This window comes from Jaculus jaculus, chromosome 14 (genome assembly GCF_020740685.1).
Source record: "Jaculus jaculus isolate mJacJac1 chromosome 14, mJacJac1.mat.Y.cur, whole genome shotgun sequence".
Classification (NCBI taxonomy): domain Eukaryota; kingdom Metazoa; phylum Chordata; class Mammalia; order Rodentia; family Dipodidae; genus Jaculus; species Jaculus jaculus.
In genome coordinates, this window is record NC_059115.1 from 40296679 (window position 1) to 40316108 (window position 19430).

Consider the following 19430-nt stretch of genomic DNA (forward strand, 5'->3'; position numbering starts at 1 on the left):
CAATAGCGACAACCGACTGTGGACTGGAGCTTCCAAAGTTGTGAGCCAAAATTACCTCTCTTTTTTTTTTTAATTCACCACTTGTCTCAGATATTTGTTATAGCAATGTAAAGCTGACAAATGCAGGTGATTTTCCAAATCTTGGTCAGGAGTCACAGAGCATTTGTAAAACTTATACCGAAAACATTTTGGGGACATTTTCCTCAAAAGGCCGGGAAAGCCTCATGGGGAAAGGGAGAAAAGGGGTCACAGGCTGCATGCAAGGACACTGCACTGCCACTGGCAGCTGGAGGTGCTGTTGTCAAACGAAATTACCCACTTTGTAGCCTTTTACTTCTGACTCATTATCCAGGGCCTTCACCTGATCCCAGTTCAGGATAATTTTGGAGTCCGATGAATTCCATATGATGTTTCCGGGGGGTTGGCTTGGTGCTATATAAAAATTAAGATAGACGAAGTCACAGATTATTAAATCTCAACGGATTCTGAGGACTATCTCCTTACTAGAATTGGAGAGTGTAGGCAATTTAATGGACTATTGCACTAATATGTGTCTTCAAGGTCACTGAAATCTGAGGAGATACAGCCCTGCAAATGGAAAAAGATTCAGCTGCTTGCCTAACATTTATAGCTCAAAGAAGTAGCCCTTCCCAGCGAGGAGAAAAACATTTATCTTTCTGTCCTCTGGAGCAATGAATTTGGCATGGTATTCTGAAAGGTTCAGTTAAAATGCTAAGGTGAATTTGAATCCACATAATGATACCAATTAGTATGCAAATGATCCCTGGGAGGTGGGGATAGAACTTGGGGTATGTTTGATGAATCCCAAAAATATTTCTGAGCAAGTATGTTCTTACGTGGCTTTCTGGTTGTGACATTGACCATCGCACTGGAGGGCCCTGTTCCTGCAGAATTATATGCCTTGACAGCTAAATGATACAGTGCGCTGCCTTTTAAGTTCGTGATTTTTGTTGATGTCTGATTTCCAACTGTTCGTATTTTTCTAGCATTTTCTTCCTTGTCGTCATGCCTCCAATATTTCACCTGGGAAAATATAAAGAAATACCTTGGAAATATACCCACTGGGGATATTTCCAATGTCATCAGGTAATAATATTTTATGCAAATTCTTATGATGGAGTTAATTTCCTATGTCAATTCTGGAGATGAGCTTTCAAAACAAAGAGATTTGCATGGTCTGCAAAATTACCCACAATAAGAAAAGCCCTGCTTTTTTCATAGCATTCTTGAAATTGGTAGCTCTGTCATTTTCCTCACCTTTGCTTTGAGCCCTAGTGATACTGGCCATATCATATCTAAGCTCATTTTGCCAACCATCTTGTAGATGCTTAAAATTCTATATATTCTGGAAAATGCCACTAGAACACAACACTTATAAAGAGTATGATCAAAGCAGTCTTGAATTTTCCAGTGGTGCCCTGTGAGAAGTCAGACCTCCAAAACAGATGCCTGTATGTGAGAATGGTTTTTTGTTTGTTTGTTTGTTTTTCATCAGTGAGTGTAGGCTGTCCCATTGAGGGGCATGGATTCCAGGTACATATCTCTAGCTTACCTCATAACCTTGGATCCGTCCTCTATTCTTCCCCAGAGGGGAGGCCCAGAAAACTTCAATATCTGTAGCAGAAAGACTTCTGGCGAAGATGCTGGCTGGTGGTTTGGTGGGTTCTACAGAGAAAGTCAGAAACAGTTACTACTCTGTGAGCTGTGTTAGGCCAACTTCTAGAAACACTGTTAGAAGATTTGAAGTGTGCATGGTTACAGGATTGTCCTTAAAGCTTGAGTCGAACCTGTATGCATCGGAGAAGCAGTGACTGTCACATGGAAGCTGGCAGCAAGGAATAGCCATGGGTTCTACGCTGTTTATCCAGTGTCATTTAAGATATCCCCAACCAAGTTTAGCTGTCAATTTTCATGGTGCTTCAACTAGATATTTCTTAATTTAGTAAATTAATAGTCCTATTCTCTAGATTCTGAAAATGAGAGAGCCAAGGAACAAGGGGAGTGAATTGATGTCTAAGACGTTGGAGAGCTTTGTGGTAGTTTAGGCCTATAATTCAAGCTCTGAAACCTTAGACATTTACAGTCTGTGGGCCTCAGTGTCTTCAGCTGAGAAGGAGAGGCTGAGCTAAGTATTTACAAACTCAAGTTATATTTTTGCTATATTTCTACCAAAGCTATGCACCTTTTTGAATATGAAATGTTCCTTTCTGTATCCTGCCTCAAAGAAAAACCTAGTTTAGTTTAGTCATGCTGTAAACAATAATATTCAAAATATCTTGTATCCAAGTGGATAATGATATTTATTTCTAATGAAATTCAAATCAACACAAAACTATTTAATACTTTTAGAAATATTTTATTTATTTGCAAGGAGGAAGCAAGGAAGAGAAGAGGTGCATCAGTGTTCCCTGCCACTATAAATATACTCCAGACACAATTTTGTGTATCTGGCTCTATGTGGGCACTGGAGATGTGAACCCAGGCCAAACCCCAGGTTGGTAAACCATGTAAGTTAGCATCTCCAAGCACTGAGCCATCTCCCTAGCCCCACAAACAGTTTATCTAGTATCATTTAAGATAAATTTATGGACTCTCTCTGAAAGGCATAATCCAGTAAATATTTGATAGGGCCTCTATTTTCCATAGCAATACAAGATTTGTTTATGATGTGTTAGGTAATTTAGGATTTATTAAATGCCACCAGACCCTGATATACATAGGGAGATGGCCGTCCTCGGGGAAGATCCAACCAAATAACATACAGATACACTTTGAATTGTACAATATAATAGGATGAGAATTATACTAAAATAGTGTGAAAATGTTATAGTACTCTGGCTATAAATGAGGAACTAGAAGAAAACAAGCACTTAATCTACTCACCTGGGCCAGGGGGCCACAGAAGGCCTTGGTTGTTCATGGTGAGGTTGAGAGAATGAGTGGGAATTCATAAGGTGGGTAAAAGACAGGGAACAAAAGGAGCTGAAGAGCATGTAAGGGGGCTGAACCTTTGATTTTTAATCATTTCAAGCCCTTTGCATGTGGTTGGAATATGGGCCACACAGGGGAAGAGCAGTGGCGACTGAGACAGAGCAGCAGGGAGGCGTCACAGAGGGCTACTGACTCTACAGAATTTGTTCCTATATTGGGGGAGAATGATTGCATCTTCACTGACTCCAAACTAATGCTTTAAATTTCAGATGCTATCATATAATCTCATTCTGAATACCATCTTTAAAATGATGGAGGTGAACTCCAAGAGCCCAAGAGCAAAGAGAGGCATCTTGAGCACAGGGACATTGCGGAAGCAGTAATCATGTATGAGAATCTTTAAAGATGACATTGTGAAGTACAGTCATACTGCCTCATGATTTCCTCTTCTAAGAAGTTAGTGTAAGTACAAGATGGTTTATGAAAATACAAGCAGAAAAAGTATAAGTGGTGAGAGGTAATGCAAATTTCAATAAGATGTATTTCTTTTCAAAGTAATGATAACACATAGAAGGGAAGTATACAGATCGGTAGATGATAGAAAGACTGCATGTGGCAATTGTAATCTGAGCCCTTAGCAGTTGAGTCAATTGATAGACAATAATGTGTTCTTATAAACAGTCTTCTTTTTTTAAAATTTTTTATTTATTTATTTGAGAGCGACAGACACAGAGAGAAAGACAGATAGGATAGAGGGAGAGAGAGAGAATGGGCACGCCAGGGCTTCCAGCCTCTGCAAATGAACTCCAGACGTGTGCGCCCCCTTGTGCATCTGGCTAACGTGGGACCTGGGGAACTGAGCCTCGAACCGGGGTCCTTAGGCTTCATAGGCAAGCACTTAACCGCTAAGCCATCTCTCAAGCCCTAAACAGTCTTCTAATAGAGTGTTTTGTTTCTTGTTTTTGAGATAAGATCTTAGTATGTAACCCTGTCTGGCCTCAGCCTTGCTATCTTCCTGCCTCAGTCTCCCAAGCACCAGGGTGACTGGTATGTACCTTTACATACAGGCTGAGTTGCTGTGTTATCAAGCGATGGATGGTGGTGATAGGGTCAGTGTTCTTATCTTATATTTGCCTCCAGTCAAGATAAGGCTTTGATTTATATGTATATACATTCTAAGGTGATCATATGTCCTAAAGGAACATTATTTCAGAAATGAACCATACCTTCCTCAGCAGAATACACCAGTGTGGGGGCACTGAAGGGGCCTTCCCCTTTATTGTTGAAGACACCCACTTTAACCTCAAAGGGAGAGAAGGGGCGCACACTCTCGTTCCTGAACACATATCTGGAGGCGTCGGCTGAAGCAAGTACTGTCAACATCCAGATTGTTTTGCCATGTGGCCGGAAGGCTACCACGTAACCAAAACCTCTGCCATTCTGTAACTCCTCAGGGACCGTCTGGGGAGGAGGAGAGGCCAGAAAACACAATGGTTTGAATTAAATACTATGACTGTAGCCCTCCAATATTCTTCATATATCACCCCACAAGCATATTTTGGGTTTTGTCAAAGGCCTTTTCAATATTGAGCTGGCTTTAAGTCTGCCTTGGATGTGATATTGGGCCAATAGAAAGTTAGATAAATATAAAGATTAAATACAAAGGAAGCTGAGCTCTGGCGAGGCAGATCTGACTGAAACAGCTAGAGATGATTTCCTTAAAAATAGAACTTCTAGCTTACACTGTCTAATTCTCATCTTCCTCCAGTGCCAAATAGACAAAAGAATTTATTGAAGGAATGAAAGCCATGTCAGCTCAGGCAAGACTCTCTAACTCAGAATAGATTCATTGCTCAGTTGGGAGAAGAGGAATTTCATTCCCTGCTGGGGCTCTGGATGAGGGACAGGCTTTTATTTTGTGGGCTATTGTCTAGAATCTTTCAAACACCCTTCCTGTAGCTCCCACCTCCTCTCTCAAAAATCAATCTTTAATAAATTGGTGACTAACCTTCCTTCGGGTTGTTTAAAGAAATACCTCACAACCCAACAGCAAAGCCAACTGCCAGGATACCATGCTGGGACCCACAGTCTATTGCTGGCAGCCGCTTGAAATCAATTGGGCATGAAGCAATTCAGGAAGAAAAGAACTGAACCAGTCATCTTTTTCTTTTCTTTTTTTTTTTGATGCGTGCTATCTTCTCTTTCATGACTGTTTTCCTGTGACAAATCAAATTAAAACTTGCCTCAAGAATAGGTGGATAGACACCTTTGGTCCTGTCAGCCATTAGCTAAGTAAGTGGACCTATAGGTGCTCAATGTATCCCAGCTGATGAAAACAAAGCAGGAAACTGCCAAGTGATGTTTCACATGGACGGAAATAACAAAACAGCCCCTAAAAATGCATGTCCCTTTGGTTCTGTCATTCATTTACCTCCCAGGTAATAACCAGTTCGGATTTGCTGCCTCCGCCACCACTGACGTTTGCTGGGGTGACCTCGGGGACTGCACAGGAGACAAAAACAAACAAACAAACAAACAAAAAAACACAATATGTCAGGTGGCGATGCCAAATTGAGAGAGCCAGGAAATTTGCCTGGCTGAAGTGACTCACTGTCCGTGAACACTCAGGCACACAAATGCCTTTGTCTTTGGACATCTGATCTAGCACAGCCAAGGGGCACAGTGCATAGGCTTGTGGAAGCAAATGTCACCAGGAGCTTGCTATTAATGATCTATTTCCCATTCAACAAAGTATACATGTTGTCTGGCACTGCTGACCAATTGTTCACTCTTCCAACCCTGGAAACCAAGATACTCTCGGGAGAAAGAAAAACCCAAAGTACCTGTCCTTAAGCTTGATTAGGTATTTATTCATCATGTGGTAGTACACCAAAGAAAGACAGACAAACTGCGCAGGGCTTACAATCTAGGTGGGGGGGGGGAGTGAGAACACACGCAGAACAATTACACAGCAATGTCGACAACACTCCATGTGCCACGCACACGGTGAGGATGGGCAGAGGAGTTCTGGGGCAGCACGCTCCTCCGAGAAGGGCTAGGACAGTGACTGCTCACAAGAAAGTGAGTTTTGAAGGAAGTGGTAGATATTGGTTGACCCTGGCTCACTTTGCTTAACCTCTCTGATCCCATTTTCTCTGTAAAACAGGAAATCAGACTCACTTCCTTCTTGGGATTGCTGGGTAGAATCAGCCATCTTGGTGAGGAATGAGAAAATCAGGGAAGTAGGAGGGGCTATGTCATATAAGTGAAAGACTCCAAGCAGAAACGTTAAATGTCTACCTGGGGATTATAACTGGTGAGAAGCTATGTTCCTATGGTTAAAGTTAGATGGATTTTTTTTTTTTTTTTGAGAGTAAAGAGATTTTTCATTTGCTTCTTCCTGTTCCAACACAGATCCTTGTCTTCTCCATGGCTGGGAAATCAACACAAAGGTGCCTTCCTGTTTATGAGAGATGGCTGACTCAGTGAACATGTGGTACTCTCCTCTTGGGCTTATGTAGGCTATATACGGGATGTTCTAACTCTCAGCTTCTGATCCTACCAAATATTTCTGAAGCAATTTTCCTTGCCATTACTGGTGGGGCAATGAAAAGACTTCAGGTCTTAGTTAAAACTCACTGCTTGCTAAGTTAACTTCTGCTGATGTAATTTCTGGCCATTGTGATCATGTAAGGGGTGTGTGTGTCAACCCACATGACTGGGGTCTAATGAGCAGGAAGAATTTATGGCTTCTCCCTAAGGAGCAGGAGCTTCCAGAACAGACGATGTGCTACTCACGGGCCTCTTCTGTCCTCCGTTTCTCTGAGGGGCGGCTGGGTTCCCCAATACCAATCACATTAGCTGCAACTGTGCGGAATTCATATTCAACCCAGGGATTCAAACCCACCACAGTTGCCGTGAATGTCTTCCCATCAATGAGTTCTGGAACTGAAAGATATCCAAAGATGAAAACGTTTGATACTCCCTCAACAAAAGACACATGCAGAAATGTAAGGAACATATGAACATCCATTCCATTCATCCATCCAAAAATAATCATCATCATCTCATTTAGGGAACTGCAGTGAGCCTACCAGCTGGACACACTATGCTGCTATGAAGTCATTTCAGAACTCAGTATGTTGCACACATGCATACATATCAGATAGGAGCTAATGATATTATAAGACATAAAGTCAGGCAGGAAAGATGACTCAGCACTTAAGACCACTTGCTGCTCAAGCATGAAGGCCGTTCAACTCCCAAAACTTCACATAATGAGGCCAGAGACTGGAGAATCACAGGGGCTCACTGAAGGATAGCAGCTGGTTGAGGGGGATACCCTATCAAGGAAGTAACATGGGTGAGCAATATGGGAGGGCACCCAATGGTGTCCTCTGGCCTCTGCACACATGTGCAGGGGACATACACATCTGTACACACTTGCACATACATCACGCACCACACACACCACAGTACACAATACTCTACATGAGCCATAAAAGACAAAGTCTTTAAGGGTCAAAGCTACTTCAGGATAATTATTATTCTCACTAAACACGTTTGTTTTTACATTCATGGTAAATTGACAGGCACATCTTTATTTCTTCCAACTATAAGGTAAGGTAAAATTCTATATACCCATTCTAAAACAATTCATCTTGTGCCCATTTAGCAGAAGAGGAAAATGAAGATATATAGAGAGCTGATGAGTGTAGTCAAGATGATACTTCATTGCTTAACTTTCCAATTTTTCCCATCTTTTCTTTCTAAAATACTCCTCTGAAACAGCAGAAATTCAGTGATTGCAGAGGGAAACAGAAAGATATTTCTGAGGATTAATAAATTAAAATAAAAATGAATTAATACCAACACAATTTATCTAAGTTGCATAAAATTGGAGTATGTATCTTGTGTGCAGAAGCAACCTGTTTGTCCAATTTTTCCTCAAATTCAATCTAAATGCAAAAATTAGATATCAATAGAAGGTGGGGATTAGGACCTAAAAGAGAAATATAACTATTTCAGAAAGTCTAGCATAAATATTATGAAAGAGATATGAAAACAATGTACTTGCTGTTAGTTACAATAGCGTTATGTTTTGAGTATGAAATGTCCACACAGGCTCATGTGATAAAAGCTTGGTCCCTGGCTTCTGGCACTCTTTAGAATGAGGTGGAACCTTAGAGGTGCGCTTAGCTGGAGGAGGCCGGCCACCAGGGGTGTGCCTTTGAAGGGCAGCTACCCTTGTCTTTTGTTGTCTTTTGCGGTCTTCCCCTGCTTCCTACTTATCATGAGGTTTTGTTTGTTTGTTTGTTTTGATTTTGGTTTTTTTTTGAGGTAGGGTCTCACTCTAGCCCAGGCTGACCTGGAATTCACTATATAGTTTCAGGGTGGCCTTGAACTCATGTCGGTCTCATCATGAGTTTTGTTGCACTGCACACCATGTGCCCAGCACCATGATATTCTCCCTCACCCCAGGCCCCAAGCAATGGAGCCAGCCAACCTTGGACCCAAACCTGTGAAAGCATGAGCCTGATTAAATCCTTTGCCTTCTTAAGCTGTTTCTCTCAAGCATTCATCACAGTGATGAAAAGTCACGCTTTAAAAATAACACTAAAACTTGGGAAATTAATTAAAACATTTTCCCACATCTCTGGATTTATCCATGTAAAAGAGGGGAGACAGCACGTCAAAAGGCTCCCTAGAGTTCTTCGGTATTATTCTGGAGCGTTTTATAGAAACTTTACTAAGGCTGTGACCGTAAACTGTGTATTCCACTGTTTCCCAAAAGGCTCCCTAGAGTTCTTAGGTATTATTGTGGAGCGTTTTATAGAAACTTTACTAAGGCTGTGACCGTAAGCTGGTGTATTCCACTGTTTCCCAAAGTATGCCACAATGCTACACTGGTGATTTCAAGGAATACAAATTGATGCCTTTTTTATTTTTATTTTTTCTTTGAAGTGGGGAGAGAGGAGGGCACACAGGGCCTTTCAGCTGCTTAGAAAGAGTGCCAGATGTGTTCGCCCCCTAGAGGGCATGGATGGCATTGCATGCTTGCATCACTGTTGGCGCCTGACAGTACGCACAATCTGGAGGATTTGAGCAGTTCTTAGGCTTTGCAGGCAAGTGTCTTAACCGCTAAGCCATCTCTCCAGCCCACCTTTTGTTTTTAAAAATATTTTTTTTAAAATTTTTTTTTGGTTCATTTTTTATTTATTTATTTGAGAGCGACAGACATAGAGAGAAAGACACATAGAGGGAAAGAGAGAGAATGGGCGAGCCAGGGCTTCCAGCCACTGCAAACGAACTCCAGACGCGTGCGCCCCCTTGTGCATCTGGCTAACGTGGGACCGAGCCTCGAACCGGGGTCCTTAGGCTTCACAGGCAAGCGCTTAACCGCTAAGCCATCTCTCCAGCCCTGTTTTTAAAAATATTTTAAATGTAAACTATGAAAATAAGAGATACCTAGCATAATATAATCTCTCATTTCAGAAACAGTATTGCTTAGGATGAGGAAAACAAATGAAAAATGTGAGTTAATATAAAGAAAAACATTAAATATCGTAATACAGTTGACTTGGGTCTGGAAGACACAGCCATAATGTATCATTTGTAGCCAGTTCCACCTAGATGATTCTTGACGTTTGACACCATTCATTGTATGTTGTGATGAGTTCTAGAAGTCTCTGACAGATTAGCACCTAGCATCCAATATGGTACCTGTACTGACTGCTTGCCAGCCCACGGAGAACGGAGTCCTGGCTTGGATGACATACATAGTGACGGGGCTGTGGTTGTCAGGCCCAGGTCTCCAGGAGAGCTGAGCGGTGGTATCTGTGATTTCATCTATGGTCACAGCCTCTGGGGGGCCTGGGGGGCCTGGAAGACAGCATGATACTCAGAATCAGAACGGTGTGTTCAAATGTGAAAGCACATAATACACTCACTAAAATGGGGTGTTGATCCAACCAATCATTTATCTACCCACTCACACATCCATCATGCCAAATTCCTTTTGAACACTTGCTAGGTACCAGGACCTTTGCTGGGCTCTGAAACTACAGAGATTAATGACACATGCCCTTTCCTTCCAGGGGCTCACAGATTAAGATGAAAAAACATTATGAAAGAATGTCTTGACATTAAGAGAGAATACTGGGCACTATCAGGGTACAAATTAATTTCTCCATCAATTTATAAATTCCTACTACGTGTCATACACAGTTATCTGAGGATACTGTAGTTGTAAAAGACAGACATTGTTCCTGATTTCATGACGATTAGTCTGTTATAAATGCTTTTCTCTTTTCTTTTCTTTTGTTTTCCGAGGTAGGGTTTCACTCTAGCTCAGGCTGACCTGGAATTCACTACGTAGTCTCAGGGTGGCCTCAAACTCATAGCGATCCCCTTACTTCTGCCTCCAGAGTGCTGGGATTAAAGGCATGTGCCACCAACCCGGCCAATAAATGGTCATTCCTACCACTGAGTATATGGACTTGATCGAACTAGCTGTAAAAATTTGGGGGTCACAGTGTTTCTCTGCTGCCCTGTAATTACTAATGCCCGCACTATATACCACCACACTTGGTAGCAGCTCACACGTGTGCCGGAGAGCTTTCCCTCCTTCAAAGAAATTTCAGGACTTGTCTGGAAAAGAGAACCACCTGTATAGTTTCTGTATATCATACCTATATTTTTCTACTCATGCTCCTCATGTTTGTTTTTTTTCGGTCTTTGTGCTTAAAGGGGAAGAAATCAGACTTAAATGAAGGCTTGGAAATCATAAAGAAATAAAATAATAGAAAGCAATTGGAAGACAAAGACAAGATAGCAACAGAACCAGAGCAAAGACCCAAGTTTATCTTAGTTTCCAACATGAGAAGTTCTCCGGCCAGGTAGTTAAATTCATTTTAAATAGCAACTGATCACCTTACGCATGTTGGGGACATGTTGGCAAACCCCAAGGTAAATAATAATAATCATAATAAAAACTAAAGAGATTTTCCTAGCAGGGATTAGCTAGTTACCCCTGTGGTAATTACCTATGATCACAGATGACTACTAGGCCATGTCACAGGAACAAGGGGAAAAGGAGGCCTTTTATAACCAACAAAAAAGGCAATGGCAGTTCCACAAAGAAAGACTGTTGTGGGAGTCATTCCTTCACCTCTATGCAATGACCTACATTCTCTCTGCCTTTAAAAAATCACTTTTATAGACTCACAGGTGGGGCTAAATTTATCTTCTGTCTTTTATTCTTGAACAAAATGTCTACAAATTTGTATGTTGAAACACTCATTTTCCATGGTGACATTTAAGGATGTCAGTCTAATTCCACCTAGACAGAGCTGCAGTAACCTTTGGTCTTTAGACCTCTATTGACCAGGTAAAGTCTACAAGACAATATAGTCATCTTTGCATCTGACCATATTTCTCATTTTATAATTTCTACACTTTTTCTTTATGAACATGGCTTGTATGGCCTTGAAAATCTACCACATATTGGAAAGTGTTTCCTCCCAACTCAAACAAATGGATAGGAAGTATCTGGGCCTCTTGTTAGCCACTTACTGAGAGGTGATTATGTGGAGGTAAGGGTGGGATGAACAAGGTCACTAGAGAGAAGATAACCCTTTCCTTGTCCCACTTCAGCTTTCTGTTACCCACCCCATCAATGTATAGCTAGGACCTTATGCACTGCTTACTGTGATTTAAGAAGGTTGAGTTCTTCTGTCAAAATGACAAAAAAATGTACAAATGTCCATCCTCTGAGCAAAATGATAACATGGTCTGTGGCTCCTAGAAGTTTTGGTCATAGAAAGACTGGCTTTGATGTTTGTGTTTGTTTTTTGCTTACAGAAGGAAGCCTTGCTAGTGGCTGCGAAAATGCTACAGATTAAATAGAGCAGGCATCAGAGAATTAAAGGCTCTAGAGCCAACAAGGAAAACTAGTTTCAAATATGAAAATCTCTTAAGGGCAATAAAACCCATTGCTTCTTCTACTCTGCAATGTGCAGAAAGGAAAAGGGCAGGAAGAGATACAATGAAAGATTATGGCTTTAAATGTCATATTAACTTATTGGCCTTATTAACTGTTACATTAGATTTTCTTTTAGACTGTGTCTGCAAATTTCTCTTGGTATCTAATGTTATTTTCTGTGAAATGGAGTATACAATATCATTTAAGAACTTCAAGTATTACTGATTTAAATATTTATTGGTTTAATTTATTTGTGTTTAAACTGCTGATCTGAACATTATAGTAATTAAATAGAGGATGAATTTCTAGGCACAGATTTCAGTCCCTAAGCAGAGAGAAGCCAGCTCTTGTATATTTTTTAAAAGGGAAATTTATACATTTCTTTAAGTTATTCTATTGGCAGGTTTACCTAGGGTGAAATTTTTAAATATCTTGTCTTTGTCTGAACCATGAATAAACTTTTTTTTGGGGGGGGGTGTGCAATTTAAAGGTAACTAAAGAATTCATGATGAAAATGTGATTTTTCTTTAACTTCTGTTGACAATTGAGTTGCTAATTACTATACTTTCCCTCCTCACATTCTACCTTAGACATACATTAGCACCTCTTAGTGTTTTTCATTCCTCATTCCCTATGCATTCAGATCCACCCTGCCTTTAGTTCTGAGATCCAGGGTCTATATTTTCTTGTATTCATAGTTCTACCATGGACTCAGCTAGCTAGCCACACATTCTTGTCACCAATAGTTAGGGGTTCTGATGAGGGAGTTATGAGCCAATGGATTATTTTTCTGTTCTAGCTTGCCTTCTTTCTACCATCTACCTATGTATGTCTTATCTATCTATCTATCTATCTATCTATCTATCTATCTATCTATCTATCTATCTATCTGAGCTGATGGATCTTGGGGCCTCCTACATGCTAGACATATGTTCTAACACTGAGTTAGTTTATCTTCAATCTAAAATTCAGTTTTACAATTTTAAATATTTTATTTTTATTTGAGAGAGAAAGAGGTATATATGTGTGTATATATAGATAGATGGAGAGAGAAAGAGTGTGTGTGTGTGAGTGTGTACCACAGCCTTTAGCCACTGCAAATGAACTCCTGATGCATGTGCTACTTTGTGACACTGGATTTATGTGGGTACTGGGGAATCGAACCTAGGTCCGTAGGCTTCACAGGCAAGTGCCTTAACTGTTAAGCCATATCTCCAGCCCAGTTTTACTATTTTAGAAAACCATTGACCACGTTTAGGTTTGATTCTTATGTATATACAGTTTCACTGCAATTTTAAATTCCATAAATTTATGTTAGGCTGAGAATGGTGGTACACATCTATAATCCCAGCATTCAGGAGGCTGAGGCATTGTAATGTTGCAGTCATAAGCCTAGGCTACATAGAAGACTGTTTTGGTTTTTTACAACTCTTAAAAGTCCATTTTTAGTTATTCTTGTTGGCTTGATGAAGCTTGGAGAGTCTCCAGTGGTATAGTTCATTCTGGTGGTCACAGCTACTATATCCAAGTTAGGCTATACTCAGATTCTCACAAATATTAAGTTTCTATATGAAGTCAAGCTTATTTACTACTTACCAAGAAGTAAAGGGGTGTTTTCCATCCAAAGCTGTGCACGTGTTTGCATATGCATATATGTCTTGTATACATGTATGTGTGTTCATATATTTGTAGGCACACAAGTACATGCACATGGAGGCTAGAGGTCATTGTCTGGTGCCTTCCTTGGTCACTCACCTTATTCTTTGAGATGGGGTCACTTATGGAGCCTGGAGCTCACCAGTTTGGTTTGGCTAGCTAACAATAAGTCCAAGGGATTCTCCTATTTCTGCTTCCCCAACCCTGGGATTACATGCCTGGACCATCACACCTGGCTTTGACCTGGGTGCTGGAGATCTGAGCGCAGGTCCTCATACTTGCATCATGGCAAGTGACTGAGCCAGCTCTCCAGCCCCTAAAGCCATGTTTTAAAACCTGAGCAGCCCTAAAAACATAAGGTGATAAACGAAACTGGGATAAAATGTGATGATGAATTTACTTGTCCCAGTAATACCACTAGTCTAAAACACTTCATGTGGTTCAGCACAGATGAAACACGCAGGCATGACTAGATTCTTTCATAAGTCACCTGGTTTTGTTAACCTAGAGTTATTATAGAGTATCTTGTCTATTTCAATAGCAGTAACTATGATATACTCAGGCATTCTCCCTAATGTAATGGAACTTGATCTGCTCAGTGTTCTTTTTTATTTTCCTCCTTCTACAAGAGCTTCCATGGGATGTTTACAATGTTTGGCTTATGCCTGACACTTACAAAATTCTAAACCACCAGAACATTGTACTATAATACATATCACAAGCATCCTCAATTTAAATGGCCCAAAAAAAATCCAGTACCTCTTACAATCAAGTCTGCAGAAGTAGAGAGCTTGTCCACACTTGTTTGGACCATGCAGACATATTTCCCAGCATGCTTCAGTTGGATGTTTCGGATCATCAAGTCACCAGCTGAATCCTGCTGATAACGTGGAGGAAAGTGGCTACAATTACTTTTTAATGAGCCCTAAATATCATTATCACATGAAGGACACTGTGACTAATGGATTTATTTTACACTGGCTGATGAAAACATTAGTGATGCAAGCCATGGCCTATTAAAATATGTGAGCCAGCCTGAGAGATACTAATGCGGATGTTGTTTGAGAGCCCACCTTGCACCAGAGCTCAGGTGTGTGGCTTCTTTGGAAGAGTCAGCCATTACTGTTGGAGTCACTGAAAGTCAGGCGGGGTGGCTCTTGATCTAGTCTACCAGCTTCCGCTGATATGATCTCAGCCCATTGCAGGTGTTGGCATTCTGATACTTGGAAATTCTGTATTTGAAAAGGGGTGACATCCCCCCCATTTGGAGGCATCTGCATCTTTCTGCACAACCCTGTCTAGCAGCCAGCATTTTGATTGCTCTCAGATTTGAATTAAAAAATTATAAAGACCAGTCTCTCCAAGGAAATCATGATTCACCTAGTGTGGAATGATTCTAATTCATTTTCCAAATGGCAAATGCATGTTTGATTAGCAGATGAATAGGACTAATTAGATCCCAGTATGAATGTCTATGTGCCCCAGAAATATTTCTACACCAGCAAAGCACTATTAATAAATTTGACAAGATTCCTGAACGGAGTATCACAAAGGTGGTATTTCACTGAAGAACTGTGCAACAATTTGGTGCTTAGTTTCGTAGCCCAGCAGTTTGAAAACTTGGAGAGCAAGCAAGCAGAAACTCTATGGGTCTGATTTGAAATGTAATTCTTTGTGAATCTCTAAAGGTTGACAAGAGAATTCAGGATATGTTGGCTTCCCTGATTTCTCCAATGATGTGCAACAAGAAGTTGACACAGACCTTGAAGTCTCTAGTCCTCCAAAAGTAATGATAATTACTGTTGTTTGGGGGTATTTTATATGTAGCAGGCACCTTCCAAATGCTTAAGTTACATTAACTCACTAAATACTCAGATGTCCTATGAGACAAGGACTCTTGTTAGGCTTATTTTACAGAGGAGAGAACTGTTAAACAAAGACTTTAGATGACTAGTTTAAAGCTGTTGAGGTAATAGGAGGCAGCACTAGATTTGAATCTGTTTTCAATACCTGTTCTAGTTATTTATTTATTTGACAGAGAGAAAAGGAGGGAGAATGGGCACACCAGGGCCTCTAGCAACTGCAGACAAACTCCAGACACATGTGCCACCTTGTGCATTTGGCTTATGTGGGTCCTGGGAAATCGAACCTGGTTCCTTTGGCAAGCACCTTAACTGCTAAGCCATCTCTCCAGCCCTCAGTACTTGTTCTTGATGGTAATTTTGTATTCCCCTCCAGGAAGAACTTATCCTCATTTGAAATCAAGTACTTGGCTTCTTCCTTTTGTTTTAGTACAGCGCACCACATTCATATTTACCAAGGACGACAAAAGAGACAAAACTGCCAATTGTTGAAAACAGGATTAGAAGAGAGGCAACAGTTTATCCTGAAGGGAGAGCTGCAGGGTGGGTATGTCATTGCTATGGGCTGATCCCTGCTGTGTGATTTCATCTAAGTCTCTTAATCTATCTATGCCTTAGTTTATTGACCTTTGAAAGAAGAATGCCTTGCCTGCTGTGCTATGTTGTGAGAATCAAATGAGACTGTATGTCTACATAAAATCTTTTCACAGACTATGAAGCATCGAGTAAATTAAACTCATATTATTGATGGTCATGATCAATTTTCTTTGTGAAACAATCATGTCAAAGACCTTAAATCTAATTCAAGAAGAGCTATGATCTTTTTCACCTAAAAGTTATTTTATTTATAACACTTGTGTTCTCATCCAATTCTCACTATATACTGATCACATCTCACAATTACTCAGGAAAATAGGAAAATAATTAATAACCAATTTCTCAGCAATTTTGAGAAGATTATGGGGCTAATATATAATATGAAGGCTCTGGGTAAATGATTAGATATTTTGTACACAAAATGAATTATCATAAGCAATATTATTACTTTTCCTTACCTAAAATATTTCATATGCAGGGCTTCAAGTAGAAGTTAATTTTTTTTTTTTTTAATGAGCCTTCATGAGGAAATGTATTCAGAGAAAGTGGGAATCCATAGTGATTTTAAGGTGGAAGCCATATTGATCTTAAGGTGGGAGCCAAATTGGCAAAAGGAAATGCTTATATTGTCTCAGTAATTCATTTTATTCACTAGGGACTTAGATGTCTAAAAAACTTATAGCTTGAATATTTCAGAACATAGCAATATACTAACACAGTCTCATGGCTCATGACTTAGAATTTGCTCCAGTTATTCTAAATTTTTGGCTGGATCTATAGATTTAAAATCAAACTGAGATTAAAAATAAAGTCAAGAGTGAGGTTAAGAGTCTCACAGGAGACTGCTCTTTTCCTTGGAAAAGTACAGATTAAACTGTTATTGAGATCTACAGCTATATTCTTATCAAAGAGAACAACAACGTACTGGCCTGTGTCCTGCCTCCCACCCTATCTATTGTGGTCTGTTCTGTGAAATTGGCTTTCATGTGAAAAACAACTATTTTTCTGACAGGACACTTGAAGAAAATAAAATAATGACTTTCCCCAAACCTCAATAGGCTAACTCTATCAACCATCATTTCCAACAATATGAAACATTGCAAAGAATTTAACCTCAAAAATAGCACAAGCTTTCCACTTGTATTATCAAATCCTAATAATATAGACATTTACAACCCTGGTGGCTGATCGACATAACTCTCATTATCTGTAGTGCTGTCTTCAAATTTACACTTCTTTTTTTACAAGCATGGATTCCTGATTTTGATGATAGAACAACTTTCACAGAGTAGAGAGATAGTTCTCATTTCCCACATGAAAGGCAAATGACAGTGATTCCTTTTCAAAATTGTTAGATTTATTTATATATTTAATACAAGGTTTCTCTTCATCACAGGCTGACCTAGAGCTCAGCATGTAGCCCACACTGGTCTCAACTTGAATCCTTCTACCTTCCAAATGGTAGGTGTATACACCTATGTATGTTTGAATGAGAGTGATTCCACAGGTAAAATGTGGCCCTTAGTCCTTAACTCTATTAGGATGTCTCCATCTGCACCTCAGCCGAATTTTGTCTAGTGCCCAGTGGGTCTGACTGGACATTTATCCTTTTATTTATTTATTTATTTTGAGAAAGAAAAAATGGGCATGCCAGGGCCTTTAGCCACTGTGAATTAACTTGAGACATGGGTGCCCCCTTGTTCTCATGTGCAACATTGAGCTGTGTCACTGTGCATTTGACTTAAGTGGGACCTGGAGATTCAAACATGAGTTTTTGGGCTTCACAGACAAATGCCTTAACCTCTAAGCCATCTCTCTAGCTCCAAGCCATTCTTTTTGATGGTTAAGAATCTATTCTAACTAGTGGGTACTTGTAACAAAAAAATAACTCTGAGATAGTATTTCTAATATCTTTGCTACCTGTGAAATGGCTTTCATGTGAAAAACAACATTTTCTTTAGTTTATGAAGAACTTTATCAATTTATAGTTTCCTGTTTTATAATTAATATATTTCTTTCAAGTATTAAAGCATTAAATTATTTCCAGAATTACACTTCTTTTTGTGGTAGGCATCGGGCATGCATGTATGTGTGTGTGTGTGTGTGTGTGTGTGTGTGTGTGTGTGTGTGTGTGTATACATATATAAACACTTTTTTTCATAGGGTTTCACTCTAGCCCAGGTTGATCTGGAATTTTATGCAGTCTCAAGTCTCAGGGTGGTCTTGAACTCTCTGTGTTACTCCTACCTGTGCCTCCCAAGTACTGGGATTAAATGCATGTACCACCACACCCAGATCAGATCATGTATATTTTTATACATCATAGTATTTAATATTTTCAGGGCTTTCATGAAATAGTTAATAACTGTCTCACTAAGCCAATCTTATTAAGATGAACTAGATGAAAGAGGTATAGAATAGCTAATATTGGCAATTTTATTCAGCCTTTCTCAACCAGTATTTCAAAAGATAGTGCCTAATAAACAAACACATCCATTGGTGCTATGAATTAACTTCTATGCATCTAAAATGGTACCAGTTGGATATCATCCTTGGGAGAATGAGAAAATAGCTATTTAAATCATTGTTAGTGCTCTATAACTCAAACTCTGAGAAAGTCAGCATGTGTGTAATGAATAGAACTATTACATTAGTTAGGTGGAAAATATGCCACAAATATATCCTATGGATAGAGTTGTTAGCTTCAGGCCATTTATACTCAAGCTAAGGAGTGTGGGGGGAGATGAAATGAGCAAATGAGTAAATCATATTCTTGTGGCAGTGTTGAGGGAGAGAAGGCTTTTCAAATCATAGCCCTGTTTTCATACTCTGCTGGTTTTTGATTAGGCCTTACTGAGAAAGTGGTAGTCAGAGTGAATTTTTATTACCAGTGGGAATGTAGGGCTGTGTTAGGGCAGAAAAATAATTGTTGAGAATGATTCTGATAGGCACAGATTGTTTCCATTTCAAACTTCTCTTGTTATCTATTCAATATAATATGTATTTTTATGGAAAGTAAGGCATTTCAAAAATTGAAGTGCTTGGATTCAGAGTACAATGAGATAATTAGTAACCTAAGGAGACTTACAGAAGCAAGAGAGTAAGCCCCAATTTTATGATAGATGAGTATTCCATAGGAATCAAAAGGAGTACAATAGACTGTAAGATTACATTTAAGATATTTATTAGCTTCACCTTGTTTTCCTAAGCACTTTTTATGGTTTATAATATGGTATTATACATAAAGCTTAAGTTTGGAAGTTCTAAGCTGAGTGCTATCATGAAGGAGCTGTGAAGGAAATGTTTGTCACATAACTCCTATGAGCTTCAAGTTTTCTCATTCACATAGGAATTGAATAACTAGCCTAGAGGATTCTTGT

At 39.7% G+C, this 19430-nt stretch overlaps 1 protein-coding gene across 10 annotated transcripts in view; it reads right to left on the bottom strand.

Moving 5' to 3' along the window:
* Cntn4 (contactin 4) overlaps window positions 1-19430 on the bottom strand; it is a 1052004-nt gene that overhangs the window by 14885 nt on the left and 1017689 nt on the right. For 7 of the 10 annotated variants that reach the window (XM_045133605.1, XM_045133607.1, XM_045133606.1 and 4 more), the window contains 8 exons: window positions 14351-14471; window positions 9676-9834; window positions 6751-6900; window positions 5384-5454; window positions 4179-4413; window positions 1574-1686; window positions 858-1044; window positions 320-432 (listed from right to left, as the gene is read on the bottom strand). In XM_045133605.1, coding sequence (XP_044989540.1) covers window positions 320-432; window positions 858-1044; window positions 1574-1686; window positions 4179-4413; window positions 5384-5454; window positions 6751-6900; window positions 9676-9834; window positions 14351-14471 — 1149 coding nt within the window. Of the gene's footprint in view, window positions 1-319; window positions 433-857; window positions 1045-1573; window positions 1687-4178; window positions 4414-5383; window positions 5455-5836; window positions 6901-9675; window positions 9835-14350; window positions 14472-19430 lie in introns of those variants that run through there. The other 3 variants (XM_045133612.1, XM_045133613.1, XM_045133614.1) reach the window with 3 other exon arrangements.